The following is a 19,460-nucleotide window of genomic DNA, read 5'->3' as shown; positions in this document are numbered from 1 at the left end:
TTTATGTTCACAAAGACAACAAGATATCTTTCAGACAATGTCCACTGCAGGCCACATTATTAGATGAACCTTATGTGAATACTTTACCTTATTCCTGAGTTGGTCATTCTCATCTTTACATGCTAGAAACTGTTTCTTCCAATGTTCTACACTTGCGATGGACTCTTGCAGTGCCAAGGATAACCGGGCATTACTTTCTTTCAAGGTTTCCAATTCTATTTCCCACTTCTTTACACTGGATGTACTGAGAATAAATAGATAATAGGATAATATGAGGCTAAGGTAAATGTGTAAAGAATGCAGTCAACCTTTTTGCTGGGATATCAGACAAGTGTATATTTGTTTGTGTCCACATAAGAACCTGAAATTTAGCTAGTCAGCTTGAGATATGGAAGATGCACCTTCTGCTCTATAAAGTCAGGCTGAAAGCTCAGCATGAAAGTCTCACTTTATTTAAAAAGTGTTTCAAGTAATATAACCTGAGGCCCCTCAAATACCAGTTCTATTATACACGCATACACACACACCTCCCTGCAGTGATATTTTATCCTGAAAGCAGGGTATTTACGGTAAGTAGAAGCATGCAATGGTGATTACCTCATCTCAAATAATTTATTGAAACAAAATCCAACAACAGTGATGGGTATACCCCTCTAAAAAATATCACAGTCTCAATAATTTGTCATGGTGACTTTAGAATCAATTACAGCTTGAAAACGATGTCTTATGCTGTTCACAAGTCGAGATATTATCTGCTGAGGCATGGCATTCCGCTCATCTTGATGGGCGGCCTTCAGGTCATTGAGGTTCTGGGGTACAGAGTCACAAAAGCCTCTACCCAAATGGTCAGTATGAAAATTGCAGGATCCTTAATTTTTGTTACTAATAAAAACATTTTATTTGAAAAAAAAAAAAAAAATCGTTGCCAATTTTTTTAAAATACATTTCACAAAAAACTTAATTTACACAATAAGTCATTTTCTGATAACAAAATTTCCTTTAAGGTCACATTTACCATTCCTCTCCAGTCTACAGCATGTGTGCAACACTGTTTTGCCTGTTATCCAGGCCACACTCATTGTACACATCATGCCCATACATGACAATTTCCCACAATAATATGATTTTTTTCTATGCCACCCCCCTCAACTGTGCCACTGGGCACAGTTACACAAGAAATCTTCTAAAATCTCTTGCTTCAGGGAGCTTTGGTAGCACATGAGAGGTTTATTAATTTTGGGAGGTCTCTGCTTTCTCTGTAAGCTTCATGGGAAAGCTGGCCAGTATATTCTACAGTTTATATTTTGGATTGGTTGGATATGTGTGGCTGTTTAACCCCTTAGTGACAGAGCCAATTTGGTACTTAACCCCTTCATGACCTTGGGATTTTCCATTTTTCTGTGTTCGTTTTTCGCTCCCCTCCTTCCCAGAGCCATAATTTTTTTATTTTTCCATTAATATGGCCATGTGAGGGCTTATTTTTTGCGAGATGAGTTGTACTTTTGAACGACATCATTGGTTTTACCATGTCGTGTACTAGAAATCGGGAAAAAAATTCCAAGTGCGGTGAAATTGCAAAAAAAGTGCAATCCCACACTTGTTTTTTGCTTGGCTTTTTTGCTAGGTTCACTAAATGCTAAAACTAACCTACCATTATGATTCTCCAGGTCATTATGAGTTCATAGACACCTAACATGACTAGGTTATTTTTTATCTAGGTGGGGGAAAAAAATTCCAAACTTTGCTAAAAAAAAAATAAAATTGCGCCATTTTCCGATACCCGTAGCGTCTCCACTTTTCATGATCTGGGGTCAGGTGAGGGCTTATTTTTTTGTGTGCCGAGCTGGCGTTTTTAATGATACCATTTTGGTGCAGATTCGTTCTTTTGATCGCCCGTTATTGCATTTTAATGTAATGTCGCGGCGACCAAAAAAACGTAATTCTGGCGTTTCAAATTTCTTTCTCGCTACGCCGTTTAGCGATCAGGTTAATCCTTTTTTTATTGATAGATCGGGCGATTCTGAACGCGGCGATACCAAATATGTGTAGGTTTGATTTTTTTTTTTATTGATTTATTTTGAAAGGGGCGAAAGGGGGTGATTTAAACTTTTATATTTTTTTTTTATTTTTTTCACATTTTTTTTTTACTTTTGCCATGCCTCAATAGCCTCCATGGGAGGCTAGAAGCTGGCACAACGCGATCGGCTCTGCTACATAGCAGCAATCATCAGATCGCTGCTATGCAGCAGAAATGCAGGTGTGCTGTGAGCGCCAACCACAGGGTGGCGCTCACAGATACCGGGGATCAGTAACCATAGAGGTCTCAAGGACTTCTCTAGTTACACTGCAGAAGCATCGCTGACCCCCGATCATGTGACAGGGGTCGGCGATGCGCTCATTTCCGCCCGGCCGGAAGCGCCGGTTAAATGCAGCTGTCTCCGTTTGACAGCGGCATTTAACTAGTTAATAGCGGCGGGTGAATCGCAATTTCACCCGCCGCTATTGCGGGCACATGTCAGCTGTTCAAAACAGCTGACATGTCCCGGCTTTGATGCGGGCTCAGCGCCGGAGCCCTGCATCAAAGCGGGGGTTCTGACCTCGGACGTACTATCCCGTCCTAGGTCAGAAAGGGGTTAATGACCGAGCCAATTTTTACAATTTTGACCACTGTCACTTTATGAGGTTATAACTCTGGAACGCTTTAACGGATCCCGCTGATTCGGAGATTGTTTTTTCGTGACATATTGTACTTCATGTTAGTGGTAACATTTCTTCGATATTACTTGCAATTATTTATGAAAAAAAGGAAATATGGCAAAATTTATTTAAATTTAGCAATTTTCAAACTTTGAATTTTTATGCCCTTAAATCAGAGATATGTCGCACAAATTAGTTAATAAATAACATTTCCCACATGTCTACTTTACATCAGCAGAATTGTGGAAACATTTTTTTTTGTTAGGAAGTTATAAGGGTTAAAAATTGACCAGCGATTTCTCATTTTTACAGAAAAATTTACAAAACCATTTTTTTAGGGACCACCTTACATTTATAGTGACTTTCAGGGGTGTACATGACAGAAAATACCCAACTTGACACCATTCTAAAAACTACACCCCACAAGGTGCTCAAAACCACATTCAAGAAGTTTATTAACCCTTTACGTGCTTCACAGGAACTGAAAAAATGTGGAAGGAAAAAAATTAACATTTAACTTTTTTTTTGCAAACATTTTACTTCAGAACCAATTTTCTTTATTTTCACAAGTGTAAAAAGAGAAAATGAAACAAAAAATTTGTTGTGCAATTTCTCCTGAATAAGCCGATACCTCATTACCTCATATGTGGGGGTAAACCACTGTTTGGGCGCACGACAGGGCTTGGAAGAGAAGGAGCGCCGTTTGACTTTTTCAATGCAGAATTGGCTGGAATTGAGATCGGACGCCATGTCGTGTTTGGAGAGCCCCTGATGTGCCTAAACATTGAAACCCCCCACAAGTGACACCATTTTGTAAACTAGACCCCTTAAGGAACTTATCAAGTTGTGTGGTGAGCACTTTGAACCCCCAAGTGCTTCACAGAAGTTTATAACGTAGAACCGTGAAAATAAAAAAATTGTATTTTTTTTCTACAACAATGATCTTTTCGCCTACAAATTTTTATATTCACAAGGGTAACAGGAGAAATTAGACCACGAAAGTTGTTGAGCAATTTGTCCTGAGTATTAAGATACCCCATGTGCTTCACAGAAATTTAGAACGTAGAGCCATGAAAATAAAAAATCCTTTTTTTTTTCCTCAAAAATGATTTTTTAGCCCACAATTTTTTATTTTCTCAAGGGTAACCGAAGAAATTGGACCCCAAACTTTGATGTCCAGTTTGTCCTGAGAATGCCGATACCCCATATATGGGGGAGAGCACTGTTTGGGCACACATCGGGACTCGGAAGGGAAGTAGTGACATTTTAAAATGCAGAAAAGGATGGAATGGTCTGCAGGAGTCATGTTGCATTTTCAGAGCCCCTGATGTACCTGAACAGTAGAAACCCCCCACAAGTGACCCCATTTTGGAAACTAGACCCCCCAAGTAACTTATCTAGATATGTGGTGAGCATTTTGAATGCCCAAGTGCTTCACAGAAGTTTGACGCAGAGCCGTGAAAACAAAAAATCATTTTTTTCCACAAAATTATTTTTTAGCCCCCAATTTTTTTTATTTTTGCAAGGGTAACAGGAGAAACTGGACCCCAAAAGTTGTTGTCCAATTAGTCCTGAGTACGCTGATACCCCATATGTAGGGGTAAACCACTGTTTGGGCGCACGACAGAGCTCAGAAGTGAGGGAGCACCATTTGACATTTTGAGTGCAAAATTGGCTGTCGCGTTTGGAGACCCCCTGATGTACCTAAACAGTGTAAACCCCCCAATTCTAACTCCAACCCTAACCCCAACACATCCCTAACCCTAATCCCAACCCGATCCATAATCCTAATCACAACCCTAAGCATAACCCTAATCACAACCCTAACCCCAAAACACCCCTAACCCTAATCCCAACCCTAACCCTAATCCCAATACACCCCTAACCCTAATCCCAATACACCCCTAACCCTAATCCCAAACCTAACCCTAATCCCAAAAGTAACCCTAATACCAACCCTAACGCCAACCCTAACCCTAATCCAAACCCTAATCTCAACCGTAACCCTAATCCCAACTCTAACCCTAACTTTAGCTCCAACCCGAACCTTAGCTCCAACTCTAACCCTAACTTTAGCCCCAACCCTAACTTTAGCCGCAACCCTAATCCTAGACCCAACCCTAACTCTAATTGGAAAATGGAAATACATACATTTTAATTATTTTATTATTTTTCCTAAGGGGGTGATAAAGGGGGATTATTTACTATTTTTTTTATTTTGATCACTGTGATAGGATCTATCACAGTGAACAAAATGAAAGGAGGAAGAATCATCCCCTGCCGGCCGGCAGATCACGGCGGGCGCACTGCACATGCGCCCGCCATTTTCTTACTGGAGGAAGAAGCCGGCGGCCAGGAGAGGAAGCAGGAGGACCCAGGGACACCGGTAAGTATGACAGGGTCCCCAATCCCCCTATTTCTCTGTCCTCTGATGTGCGATCGCATCAGAGGACAGAGAATGACACACCGCATTTTTTTGCGGTCGCCGGTAAACGGTTAATTACCGGCGATCGCAAAACAGGGGTTGGTAAAAACCGACCCCGATCATGTTCTTTGGGGTCTCGGCTACCCCCGGCAGCCGAGACCCCAAAGATTTGCCGGGTGCCGGCCGGTGGGCACAGTGCTTTTTTTTCCCGGAAGAAGATGGCGGCGCCCATGAGGAACCACGAGGAGCGCTGGGTGAGACGGGTGATTATCGGGGGGCAATCGGTGACCCCATTTCTCTGTCCTCTGAAGTACGATCACATCGGAGGACAGAGAAATTAAAAGGCAAATCGCTTTTTTTTGCGGCCGCTGGTAAACGGTTAATTACCGGCGGAAAAAACAACCCGAATCATGTTCTCTGGGGTCCCGAGACCCCAGAGAAAATCCGACTCTGTGGGCGCTGTACACTTTTTCCACAGCCCCGTTAATTAACGGCGTTGTGGTTTAAGTACCCTTAACTACCGCCGTTAAATGGCGTATCGGTGGTCATTAAGGGGTTAAACTATCAGTAGGTCATTGCTGTGACTAGCCAGCAAAAATATTGCAGCAGCTTGGTAAGCATTATCTCCAGTATTGAACAAATTTGTAATTAAACTACTTTCTGGCATCTTTAAGATCACAGTAACAACTTCATCAAGAGAAAGTATTGATCAGCTCTGCAGTAAATTCTAATGTTCTATTCACAATGTCAAATAATCTGACAATTTCCAGTGCAGTAACATCACCTCCTACACAGTTATTACCAAATCTAATGGTAAAAGTGTTCCTGCCTGTTTTTTTTTTTTAAACAAAGTTAATTGACTTGCAAGTAAAATACTGAATTCTGTCATTCGTTGGCATTATACACTGATCTGAAGTAAAACATCTTATATACAACATAGGACAGCAACATTGAAAGTAATTTTAGATATTATGTCAGCACTAGAATAACGTTCTACACTGTTACAACCATTTACAGTGGCTTGAGAAAGGATTCGCCCCCTTGGCATTTTTTGTGTTTTCCTGCCTCAATCTGGAATTTTGCAGGGTTTTTTTGAGGATTTACATCAATTCATGTAAAGAACATGCCTCCAACTGTGACCATTTGGTTTTCATTTTATTGTAAAGCAAATAACACATAAGACTAAATAATTGAAAACTTCAGTGTGCATAACCATTCACCCGCTAAAGTCAGTACTTTGTGAAATCTCCTTTTGAGGCAATTACAGCTTCAAGTCGCTTTGTTAAGTCTCTGAGATTTCCACATCTTGCCACTGGGATTTTTGCCCATTCCTGAAGGCAAAACTGCTCCAGCTCCTTCAAGTTAGATGGTTTCCTCTGGTGAACAGCAATGGTTAAGTCTGACCACAGATTCTCAGTTGGATTAACCCCTTTACCCCCAAGGGTGGTTTGCACGTTAATGACCGGGCCAATTTTTACAATTCTGACCACTGTCCCTTTATGAGGTTATAACTTTGGAACGCTTCAACGGATCCCAGTGATTCTGACATTGTTTTCTCGTGACATATTGTACTTCATGTTAGTGGTAAAATTTCTTTGATATTAAATGCGTTTATTTGTGAAAAAAATGGAAATTTGGCGAAAAGTTTGAAAATTTCGCAATTTTCCAACTTTGACATAACTCAAAATAAAATTCAAACGAAATACTTAATGAATAACATTTCCCACATGTCTACTTTACATCAGCACAAATTTTTGATCGCTTTTTATTCTGATTTTTGTGAGGCAGAATGAACAAAAACCAGCAATTCGTGAATTTCTTTTTTTTGGGGGGGGAGGGGGGGGGGCGTTTATACCATTCCACGTTTGATAAAATTGATTAAGCAGTTTTATTCTTCGGGTCAGTACAATTACAGCGATACCTTATTTATATATTTTTTTATATTTTGGCGCTTTTATACAGTAAAATCTATTTTATATAAAAAAAATTATTTTTGCATCGCTTTATTCTGAGGACTAACTTTTTTATTTTTTCGCTGATGATGCTGTGTGGCGGCTCATTTTTTTGCGGGACAAGATGACGTTTTCAGTGGTACCATGTTTATTTATATCCGTCTTTTTGATCGCGTGTTATTCTACTTTTTGTTCGGCGGTATGATAATAAAGAGGTTTTTTTTACGGTGATCACTGAACGGGTTAACTAGTGGGACAGTTTTATAGTTACGGCTGTGGCGATACTAAATATGTGTACTTTTATTGTTTTTTTTTTATTTAGACAAATGTATTTATTGGAATAATATATATTTTTTTTCTTTAGTTAGGATTTTTTTTTTTTTTTTACACTTGTAAAGTAATTTTTTTTCGCTGATCTGACACTTCTGCAGTGCACGGTGTCAGATCAGCAATCTGACAGGCACTGAGCAGGCACGCTTGCAAGCCACCTCCCTGCAGGACCCGGAAGGCCCCCGGCGGCTATTTTGGATTCGGGCCCTGCAGGGAAAGGAGGTAGGAGACCCTCGGAGCAACGCGAGCACATCGCGTTACTCCGAGGGTCTCAGGGAAGCAAGCAGGGAGCCCCCTTCCTGCACGATGCTTCCCTATGCCGCCAGAACTCTGCGATGAGGTTTGATCGCAGTGTTCCGGGGGTTAATGTGCCAGGAGCGGTCCATGACCACTCCTGGCACATAGTGCAAGATGTCAGCTGCGATAGTCAGCTGACACCCGGCCCGGATCGGCCACACTCACCCCGTGAGCACTGCTGATTGGTGATGATGTACTATCCCGTCGGTGGTCATACGGGCCCATACCACCTCGATGGGATAGTGCGTCATATGTCAGAAAGAAATTAAGGTCTGGGCTTTGACTAAGCCTCTCCAAAACATTTACACATTTTCCCTTAAAACCACTCGAGTGTTGCTTTAGCAGTATGCTTTGGGTTATTGTCTTGTTGGAAGGTGAACCTCCGCCCCATTCTCAAATCACTTACAGACTGAAAAGAGGTTTTGCTCAAGAATATCCCTGTATTTTGCATCATCCATCTTCCCCTAACTCGGACCAATTTCCCTGTCCCTGCTGCTGAAAATCACCCCAACAGCATGATGCTGCCACCACCATGTTTCACAGGGGGATGGTGTTCTTGGGGTAAATGAGTTGTGTTGGTTTGGTGCCATACATAGCGTTTACCTTGGTGGCCAAAAAGTTCAATTTTGGTATCATCTCACCACAGCACCTTCCTCCAAACATTTGGGGAGTCTTCCACATGTCTTTTGGCAAACTTAAAATGAGCCTTACAATTTGTGTGTGCAAGTAAAGGCTTTTTCTGCTCACTTCCATAAAGATCACCTCTATGGAGAGTATGGCTTATTGGGGTCATATAGACAGATATTCCATCTCGGCTTGGGAACTCTACAGTTCCTTCAGGGTTACCTTTGGTCTCTGTGTTGCCTCCCTGATTAATGCCCTCCTTGCCCAGGCTGAGAGTTTGGGTGGGCGACCCTTTCATTTGATGATAATGGATTTGATGGTGCTTCGGTGGATCATCAGAGATTGGGATTTTTTTTTTTTTTTTTTTAATACCCCAACCCTGACTTGCACTTCTCAACAACTTTGTCCTTGAATTGTTTGAAGATCTCCTTGGTCTTCATGGTATTTGTTTACTGGTGCCTCTTGCTTATTGGTGTTGCAGCCATTGCTGCCTTTCAGGAAAAGTGTGTATATACTGACAGACCATGTTGTGATACTTAGATTGCACACAGGTGGACTTCCTTTCACTAAGGATATGACTTAGTGAAATTTTTTTGGGCTTCATAGCAAAAGGGTGAATACCCATGCACATACCAATTTTTAGTTATTTGATCCCATAAATTTAATTTAGTTAGTGCTGATGCATCACACACAAATCTGTTTACGAAAAATATTTAGCCCCTTCACACCTGGGCCATTTTCCTTTTTTGAATTTCTATTTTTTACTTATCTTCTTCTAAGAGCCATGAGTTTTTTTATTTTTCCGTCAATTTGGCCGTATGAGGGCTTGTTGTTTGCGGGACGAGTTGTACTTTTGAACACCACAATTGATTTTACCACATAATGTACTGGAAAACAAGTAAAAAGAAAACAAGTAAAAAGAATAAATCAAAGCGTGGTGAAATTTCAAAAACTGTGCAATTCCACATTTCTTTGTTGTTTTTTTTACCATGTTCACTGAATGCTAAAACTGACCTGCCATTGTGATTCTCCAGGTTATTACGACTTTGTAGATACCAATCATATATAAGTTGTTTTATATTTAACTGGTGAAAAAAATCCAATGTTTGTTAAAAAAAAAAAAAAAGGCACCATTTTCCCGAGACTTCTAGAATCTCCATTTTTCTGGATCTGGGGCAGACGTTTTTATCGATAGCCTTTTGGGAGAGATACAACGTTTTGATCGCCCATTATTGCATTTTGTTACAATGTTGTGGGGATATCTCACTGACCTAACTATACGTAGAGTGCTGGCAGCCGTGCTGGCAGCCAGAAGTGTGGTCTGTATGTCTGAACCGGATGTGGGGTTCAGATAGCTCATTTTTAAACTATTGCGAAGTAACCCTTTACAGTTGCATCGGAGTTACACTTAGAGCGACTGGGTGATTTTCGTGACGTATTACATTTAGTCTAATAGTTAAACTGTAGGTCAAAATGACAAAAAGCTGCCGTGTAGTCGGTTACATGCTACACTAGTCTAAAAGATACTGCCTCACAGAGCGGATACATTTACCATTATGTTTCAGATTATGCAGAACATGTAGCATTTTATGTAGTGAATCTGAAAATGACAATTCAAGGGACCATGCATTTTTACATGCTCCACATACAGAATCTGTTCAGTGCATTTGAATATATATGGGAAGAACATTCGAGTCCTTAGATTTCCTGTGAATATAAAACAAGGCCGATCTCAGCTGGTTTTTATGAAATAGAGGATCATGGTATCAAATATTCACAACACGGTATGAATAAAGTACAGGAAAATAATAAGGCAATTCAAATACACGCTCTGGCTTTTTCTGTTTGGACCTCGGAGCAGGATATTTCTGTAACTGTGAGGCGATAATGTTTTCTGTTGCAAATGACAACAATTTAATAAAGATTTCTTCAGAAGAATAATGTCAGATTCCTAGAGCAAATTCTATACAGAGATTCAAAACTGCCAAAGACAATGGTTTATTCAGTGCCAAGAATAAACGATTCCTTACGGCTTTTTTGTTATTCCTCATATGTGAGCAGTGAGCAATGTCACCTTAATTTACTGTGACTTTTTAAGGAAATGCTGCTCACTCTACAGCCCACGGGATAAACCATAATGGATTTTGCCTTCTGGATAAATGGTGACCATGTCCCTCTAAGAATAAAGGGACAATAGCTGAAGGCTAAAACTAATGCAGAGTTATTTATAACCAAAGGCTCATGAAAAGCAAAAAATACAATGGATATTTTATCTGCTGGAAACAAAAGCAACAATAATTGGTAATAACACACTGCAAAAACTTGGTCAAATGTAGGGGTATAGCAAATGTACTGGGTGCTAAGAGTCTATTTGAAGAGGCGGGATGGAGTATGCTAGAAAATATACAGTGGGGAAATAAGCAGGGTGGATTGATTTAAATCACGCCGATTTAAATCATGATTTAAATCACAATTTAAATCAAAAGATTTTTTTCTATTTAAATCGGATCGATTTAAATCATGATTTTAATCATGATTTAAATCACTGATTTAAATCAAAAGGTTTTTTTTTAATATAAATCACGATTAAAATGAGAAGTGAGAGCAGTGCGCATGTGCGCCCATAGTTACACGGACGAAACTAGGGGCAACGATCTAACGCCAGGGTGAGGGGGGGACCCCAAAGTAAGTAAAAATCTTTTTTGTTTTACTATATGGCAATAGGTAGGTGTTTAAAAGCAGCATGTCTTAATTGTATAAACTATTAATAGCCTCCACATTTTGTTCATACTGCCCCTTTAATTCCACACTTCTAGCTTGGTTTCCCTTTTGGTTTAGTTTCTTTTTCCATTCAGTTGACATGCCCAAACTTGTTGGATAGTCAGCAGTACTTGGCTGTAGTAACAATCAAACTTCATAAGTGATCTGTGTGAGCCATGGCAGGTCGTAAGAGAGACCCTATTTGGGTTCATTTTGTTGAGATGCCAGCAGCAGATCTTGGAAAGAAAGGTGCAAGAGCAAAGTGCAAATACTGTCAAAAGGATATCCAAGGACTTGTTTGCCGTTTGAAATCACATTATGAAAACTGCAACCAGAAGGGAAATGAAGATGTTGATAGTGAAGTGTTTCTTTGGTCATCTTCATCACCGCACTTCTCATGATGTTGCCTCATTCACGCCACCAGGCCTTGCATCTCTTTGTTGCATCGTTTGCATTTTGCACGCATGCCTGCCTTACCGATAGGCGAAGGAGCTTCATTAAAATATTCCCAAACTGGGTCTCTTTTACGGCCTGCTGCCATTATAAGGAAAGAATGTAATAAACCTCAGATCGTACACACAAACAGATCCAGACTTGTCTGTCTGTGGCTATGCTGCAGTATTGTGCTCAAAGTTTCACTTTCATTTTTTTGTCTGCTTGCCCTTCCTCCTCAAAACACTTAGATTCACATTCTTCTTGTGTTGTGCAGATCTATTCCACTCCAAACAATCAGAAACATATTGTCTAACTTCTTGGACTTGGCACTGAAGGGGTTGATTCTGTATTCATAGGTTTGTAGAACAATAGGATTAAGGTCTTTTTCTCAACTCTGTTCATGTTGTAACATTTTTGCCATGAAGAAGAGGCTGGGACCTCTGCGGAGTCAAATTCAGTTTTGAGAACTGCGTAAGTAAAGCGAGCGTCTGTGATAATATAGGAGAGAAACTGCCCACTAATCCTACAGAAACCTCTGGAAGAGCATGGCATTGTGAATGTTACACATATACAGCCATTATTCTACTGAGTTAAACAACTCAGCTTTATCTCATGATGGAAGAACCTTTGGATGGTAAAATATTTTCCTCAAAAAGCAGTTTATTGAAAAAAATCCGATTTAAATCAAAAAAATCCGATTTAAATAAAAAAAATCCGATTTTTTTGATTTTTTTTTAAAAACATTGATTTTTATCCACCCTGGAAATAAGTATTTGATCCCATGCTGATTTTGTAAGTTTGCCCACTGACAAAGACATGAACAGTCTATAATTTTAAGGGTAGGTTAATTTTAACATTAAGAGATAGAATATCAAAAATAAAATCCAGAAAATAACATTGCATAAAGTATACAATTTTGTTTGCATTTTGCAGTGAGAAATACGTATTTGATCCCCTACCAACCATTAAGAGTTCTGGCTCTTACAGACCAGTTAAACGCTCCTAATAAACTCGTTACCTGCATTAAAGACAGCTGTCTTACATAGTCACCTTTATAAAACACTCCTGTCCACAGACTTAATTAATCAGACTCTAACCTGTACAACATGGGCAAGACCAACGAGCTTTATAAAGGTGTCAGGGACAAGATCATAGACCTGCAAAAAGCTGAAATGGGCTACAAAACCATAAGTAAGACACTGAGTGAGAAGGAGACAACTGTTGGTGCAATAGTAAGAAAATGGAAGGAACACAAAATGAATATCAATCAACATCGATCTGGGGCACCATGCAAAATCTCACAACATGGGTTATCCTTGATCAAGAGGAAGGTGAGAGATCAGCCTAAAATTACACGGGGGGAAGTTGTTAATTATCTCAAGGCAGCTGGGACCAGTCACCAAGAAAACCATTGGTAACACAATACGCCGTAAAGGTTTAAAATCCTGCAGTACCCGCAAGGTCCCCCTGCTCAAGAAGGCACATGTGCAGGCCTGTCTGAGATTTGCCAATGAACATCTGGATGATTCTGTGAGAAATTGGGAGAAGGTGTTGTGGTAAGATGAGACAAAATTTTAGGTCTTTGGCATTAACTCAACTTGCCATGTTTGGAGGAAGAGAAATGCTGCCTATGACCCAAAGAACACTGTCCTCACTGTCAAGCATGGAGGAGGAAACATTATGTTTTGAGGGTGTTTCTCTGCTAAGGGCACAGGACTACTTCACCGTATCAATGGGAGAACAGATGGAGCCAAGTACCATAAAATCCTAAGTGACAACCTCCTTCCCTCTGCCAGGACATTAAAAATGGGTCGTGGCTGGGTTTTCCAGCAAGATAATGACTCAAAACATACAGCCAAGGCAACAAAGGAGTGGCTCAAAAAGTAGCACGTTAAGGTCATGGAATGGCCTAGCCAGTCTCCAGACCTTAATCCCATAGAAAACTTATGGAAGGAGTTGAAGCTCTGAGTTGTCAAGCGACAGCCTCAAAATCTTAATGATTTAGAGATGATCTGCAAAGAGGAGTGGACCAAAATTCCTCCTGACATGTGCGCAAACCTCATCAACTACAAAAAACGTCTGACTGCTGTGCTTGCCAAGTATTAAATGTTGTTTGCCAGTGTTAAATATTAATTATTCTTATTCTCAATTCTGTACTGAACACATTGCCTCTTGCTGATATTACAAAAGGTATTTATGTATATATAGCTCAGAGTATAAGTTAACACCATATAGAGAGGACACGTGGTTTGTGGGACATATATATATACATATATATATTACGTCTCTTAGGAGGGAGGGGGCTATCACGTGGGGCTGTCACCTCCTGCCTTCACCGTCATTCTCCATGGACGTCAGACAAGTCACAGAAGGAAGGAACAACTGGTAGCCATGATGATTTCAGACTTCACACAGACAGACGGCTTTTACCATTCAGAACTTTGGGAAAGATGTGGAACAATCTGTTCGTAACTATTTCATCTATTTTATGTTTTGTTGCAATGTGGTTTTTCTGTGGACAATTCAATAAACCACTACATTGTTTATGAAAATATCATGACATTTTTTCTTTAAGAGTAACGCATCTGGCAAAAAGTCCTGATTAAGTAAATGTGCAAAATAAGCATATTTAACAGCCAGAGGGATCAAATACTTATTTCTCACTGCAAAATCCAAATACATTTATATAAATTTATACAATGTAATTTTCTGGATTTTATTTTTGGTAGTCTCTCAATGTTAAAATTAACCTATCCTTAAAATTATAGACTGTTCAGGTCTTTGTCAGTGGGCAAACTTACAAAATCAGCAAGGGATCAAATATTTCCCCACTGTAATAAAAGAATTGTTCCACCACAGACCCCCATTTATTTCAAAGAGCAACAAGTCACTACAAAGGGCATACAGAATTATTTCTACTGTAAACAGTTTTACCATTACTGGATTGCCATGGCACCATTGATGGGTATTAGAGCCAAGGAAGACTGCATTTTGAAAGTTAATATACAATAAAGATGACACCTAAAGGCAACTACTATGGTTAATATCTTTATGGACACTCATGCATTAGTAGCACTATTACACTTCCAGAGATTGTGCTGCTTTTTAGAAACGTACATGGATGGCAAATACTATGGCAGCAAAGACAATGGGTACTTGGATTAGAACCAGGGCTGTGGAGACAGAGTCATGGAGTCAGAGTACATTTTGGTGGAGTCGGTATAAAAAGGATTGACTCAGACTCCTAGAATATATAATAAATTGGGTACAGTATTTAAATGCAGGATGTGCTGAATATTTTTTCATAAGAATTTGAGAAAGTTATGAAGTGTCCTACATATGTCTGTTCTGTTCCTGATCTAAGGATCTAGGCTTTTAGTTGAGAGGAATCTGTGCTGCAATTTATGTACATGCTCAGTAGTAAGGCCATGTGCACACGTTCAGTATTTTTCGCGTTTTTTCGCTATAAAAACGTGATAAAAACGCGAAAAAAACGCTTACATATGCCTCCTATTATTTTAAGTGTATTCCGCATTTTTTGTGCAAATGTAGCCTTTTTTTCCGCGAAAAAATCGCATCGCGGAAAAAAAAGCAACATGTTCATTAAAATGCGGAATTGCAGGGGATTCCGCACACCTAGGGGTCCATTGATCTGCTTACTTCCCGCACGGGGCTGTGCCCACGATGCGGGAAGTAAGCAGATTATGTGCGGTTGGTACCCAGGGTGGAGGAGAGGAGACTCTCCTCCACGCACTGGGCACCATATAAGTGGTCAAAAAATAAGAATTAAAATAAAAACCAGTCCTATACTCACCATCGATGTCTTCCCGCCTCCACTGCACGCTGCCGTTCGGTTCCTGTAGCTGATGTGCGGCGAAGGACCTCGCCGATGACGTCACTGTCCTGTGATTGGTCGTGAGCGGTCATGTGACCGCTCACGTGACCGTGACGTCACGGAAGGTCCTGCGCGCACACACCAGCTATAGGAAGACGAACGGACGCCGCTGATGAGATGTCTGGGTGAGTATAAGCATTTTTTTATTTTTTTTATTATTTTTAAACATTCTCTCTTTTACTATAGATGCTGCATAAGCTGCATCTATAGTAAAAAGTTGGTCACACTTGTCAAACAGTATGTTTGACAAGTGTGACCAACTTGTCAGTCAGTTTTCCAAGCGATGCTACAGATCGCTTGGAAAACTTTAGCATTCTGCAAGCTAATTACGCTTGCAGAATGCTAAAAAAACGCGAAAAAAACGGAAAAAAAACGCAAAAAAAAAAATGCGGATTTCTTGCAGAAAATTTCCGGTTTTCTTCAGGAAATTTCTGCAAGAAATCCGCAACGTGTGCACATACCCTAAAGCTCCTCCTTTACAGATCAGAGCAAATAGGCACTGATAAAGAATGCCTGCAGCCATGCACTCATCTCAAGAACCGCTAGTATGAACAGGAAAACAGGATTAAGGCAAGTCCTCGTTAAAGCACATCTAAACTTTCAATAAACTGTGCATAAACTAGTGTAGTGTGTGTTTCCTCTGTATGCTTCATGTTTTAGTTTGCTTTACCTCTGAGGCTGAGTTCATGTTTGGAGAGGTTAGGTGATCTGAGGTGCTACATGTTATTAGCTCTACTAGCAGTTTCAGTTTCTTTATGGGGTACGATTCATCACAAAATTGCTGCCTCCTTCCTCCCTTTTTCATAGACTGTGAAGTATCATGATGTGAAACATTTACTGAGCTGTACCCTGAGAAACGCCTGAGATTGAACGTTCAGAGTAAAGCTTATCTAATAACATATATTACAAACTCTTTATTTGTCAATCTGTACTATTGATTTATGCAAAGTTTGTTTTATTATCATCCAAAATTATACACGTTTCCCTATTCTTGCAAGAATTACAATATACCTTATTTTTTTTATAGGACAAAATTATTTTGATAGTGAACTTATATGATTACAAATTGTCTAAATAGATTCATATGACGTCAGCTGTACTTGAGCATTTCACATTAAATCAAGATAAACAATATTTTGCATGTTAGTGTACGACAGATGAACACAAATGCTGTGAGCTCAAAATCAGTGCATACTCAGGCAGTGATAAAAATGCTCTTACGAGAGATTCCAATCTAAACGGACATTTACAATGGTTACATCCAGAATTTTTCTAAATTGTGACGGAGAAAGATGACAGTGACACCAAGAAACCAGTGCCCATCATGCAAAGGTTGGAGGAAAGAGTGTCTCAAACATCAGTTACAAGATATTTTGTAAGTGACAAAGTTACTGTAACAATGACAACAGATATGTTTAAAAGACAGCTCATAGAGCTTTTTGTGAAACACTGTGTACCATTATCATTAGTTGCATGACCAGCTTTTACAGCTCTTAATGGAGAAATGGCCACAAACTTGGTGTTTCTCTGCATAAAGAAAGTATTAGAAAACTAATGATTGAAAAAGCCCTTAACCAAAAGGATGATCTTAAAAAGACTCTCAAGAGACACTTTATATTTCTTAAAATGGATGCCTGCACATGTCGAAGAGTGAACTATTTTGTCATCAACGTTTGATTTGTTTGTGACAACAAAAAAATTTATACCAAGACACTGGCAGTAGAAGATACTAAAGCTCATAACATCAGCCAGTTTTCTCTACGCCTTAGTGGAAAAAGTTCTGCAAGATTATGAAGTAAAAAAAAGAACAGGTTCTTGATATTGTAACTGACAACGATTCAGACTTGCTAAGTACAATTAAACTGATGATTGAGAATAATGAAGGTGAACAGCAGATAGAAAAACACCACATTCAGTATGTTTGAGATGGAAGGCCAGAGTCCTGTAACTGACAAACAAGCAGATATTACTACAGAAGAACAGCAAAATGATACTTTACAATTAGATGATCTTGTTGAAGCTGCGTCAAAGCTTTCTCATATTCATAACATGCGTTGAGTTGTGCAACCGCTACAGTGGGCAATAAGACATAGTCTGCAAGAGGGACATGCTGGAAACTCTGATTGGCAAAATGAGGAAATAATTGCTTATTGTTGCCAGAACCTCTAAAATTGATTCCATCTTGAAGAGACATGCTGGAAAAGGGGCAATTGTGGATCGAGCCACTCAGTGGGACAGCACCCATTTAATGATTGAGCTCTTGCTGGAGCTGAAACCCTTTCTTGTGGACATGGCCAAACCTCAGGTAACACTAAATGAAGGTCGATGGACACAGGTGGCTGGATTGAAAGAATTTCTTAGTCACCCATCAACAGTGACTAAAAAATTAGAATCTGAAGATTTAACTCCTGACATTTTCATAAAGGAGTAGAAGAACTTGCTGTTTTACTTGTCCCAAAGCGGAGGTTTAGTCGCAGATGGTATTGCTTTTTCAATGAAATCAAGACACTTAGAAAATAAAATTCTTCTGGGAGCTGTTTATGTGGACCCAAGTCATTGTATATTGCTGGAAGATCAACAGCAGTTAGGATGAGTGGGCTACATGACTGCCAAGAGCAAGAGGACTTGGTTCTTGCCAGTGCTACTGCTACCATATCTTCAACCTCATCAAATGAGGAGTTTAATTTTGAAAAGTATTTGGACAACATGGATCAATTAATGCATTTTTGTATCACTACTATAACACTGGTCTACAAAAAAAAAAAAATTTCTGGCATGGACTTTAAGAACAGTTTTAGACTAATTTGAGGGTGCTGAATTCAAATCTGATCTTATAATTTCTCTATCACATCATGTTTTTGCGCTATAGGTATATAGCCCATTTTCAAGAATTCCATGATAAATATAAGTAGTGTATGAAAAGTGCCGGTTTATACGGTTCACTAAGGTAAATTTAGTTTTCATTTAGTCTCCCAATAAATGTGAGAATATCTTTGTTTTCTTTGAACATGCATAATTCCAATTTGTTATGATAACACCCTTGTTTTCTGTGCTACTGGGACAGTAGAGCATTGGGTGAAAACTAAATGGCCTCAGCGACAGAGTTTGGCATCTGGCGATAAGAATGTCATCCATATTCCTCTAGTGGATAGAAAGGACATTGTCTTTCCTCCCTTACACATAAAACTTGGATTGATGAAGCAGTTCATCAAAGCTCTCAATCACAGTGGAGAATGCTTTAACTATATATGTTCAACTTTTCCTGGTCTTAGTGAAGAGAAGAAAAAGGCTGGAATATTTGATGGACCTCAAATAAGAACACTTATGAGAGACCCAAATTTTATCACATCAATGAATGAGACAGAAGAAAGAGCTTGGAATGCATTTTGTAATGTGGTGCAGAATTTTCTAGGGAATAAGAAAGCACACATCTATGAAGAGATTGTGGAAGAGCTACTAATGAGTCTGCGAAATCTTGGATGTAGAAAGAGTATCAAGATTCACTATTTACACAGCCATTTGGACTTTTTTCCAGAGAACCTTGGGGATGTGAGCGAGGAACAAGGGGAGCGTTTTCATCAGGACATTAAAACAATGGAAGAACGGTATCAAGGCCGGTGGGACTCACATATGATGGCTGACTATTGCTGGAGCTTGATGAGAGACAACCCAGAAGCTGTACATCACAGATCAGCCAAGAAAAGAAAATTCAAATAACTGCCATTTGTCATTCATCTGTGTGCCATATATATGTGTTTTTATATTTTGTAGTTTAATTCTGTAAGTATATTTGATTTGCTGTACATAGACTTTGTATATTTTTAATCAAGGAATAACAAAGATTACAATGTAGTATCGAAAATCATGTGTTTTTATCATAAAACATTAAATAGGAGTAATTTTCATCAAAAATTGAAAATCTCGAAATCCTGATGTGATAGCCAAAAACGGAGTTCATATTCGTAATCAGCAGCCAAAATTGACTTAAAAATATGTTTTAAAACCTTTTGCCAGAAAAATTGCGTTGACCAGTGAGCAATGACAC

The 19,460-nt window shown here is 39.4% G+C and overlaps 1 protein-coding gene across 1 annotated transcript in view; it reads right to left on the bottom strand.

Annotated features, from left to right (window-relative positions):
* The window catches only part of HOMER2 (homer scaffold protein 2), a 406,520-nt gene that overhangs the window by 121,767 nt on the left and 265,293 nt on the right, over window positions 1-19,460 (bottom strand). Inside the window, exon 6 of the mRNA XM_077263649.1 lies at window positions 88-244. Coding sequence (XP_077119764.1) covers window positions 88-244 — 157 coding nt within the window. The remainder of the gene's footprint in view (window positions 1-87; window positions 245-19,460) is intronic.

The sequence above is a fragment of the Ranitomeya variabilis genome, chromosome 5 (genome assembly GCF_051348905.1).
Source record: "Ranitomeya variabilis isolate aRanVar5 chromosome 5, aRanVar5.hap1, whole genome shotgun sequence".
NCBI lineage: Eukaryota > Metazoa > Chordata > Amphibia > Anura > Dendrobatidae > Ranitomeya > Ranitomeya variabilis.
The sequence above is the reverse complement of the archived record's forward strand: the minus strand, read 5'-3'. Positions and strand labels throughout refer to the sequence as shown.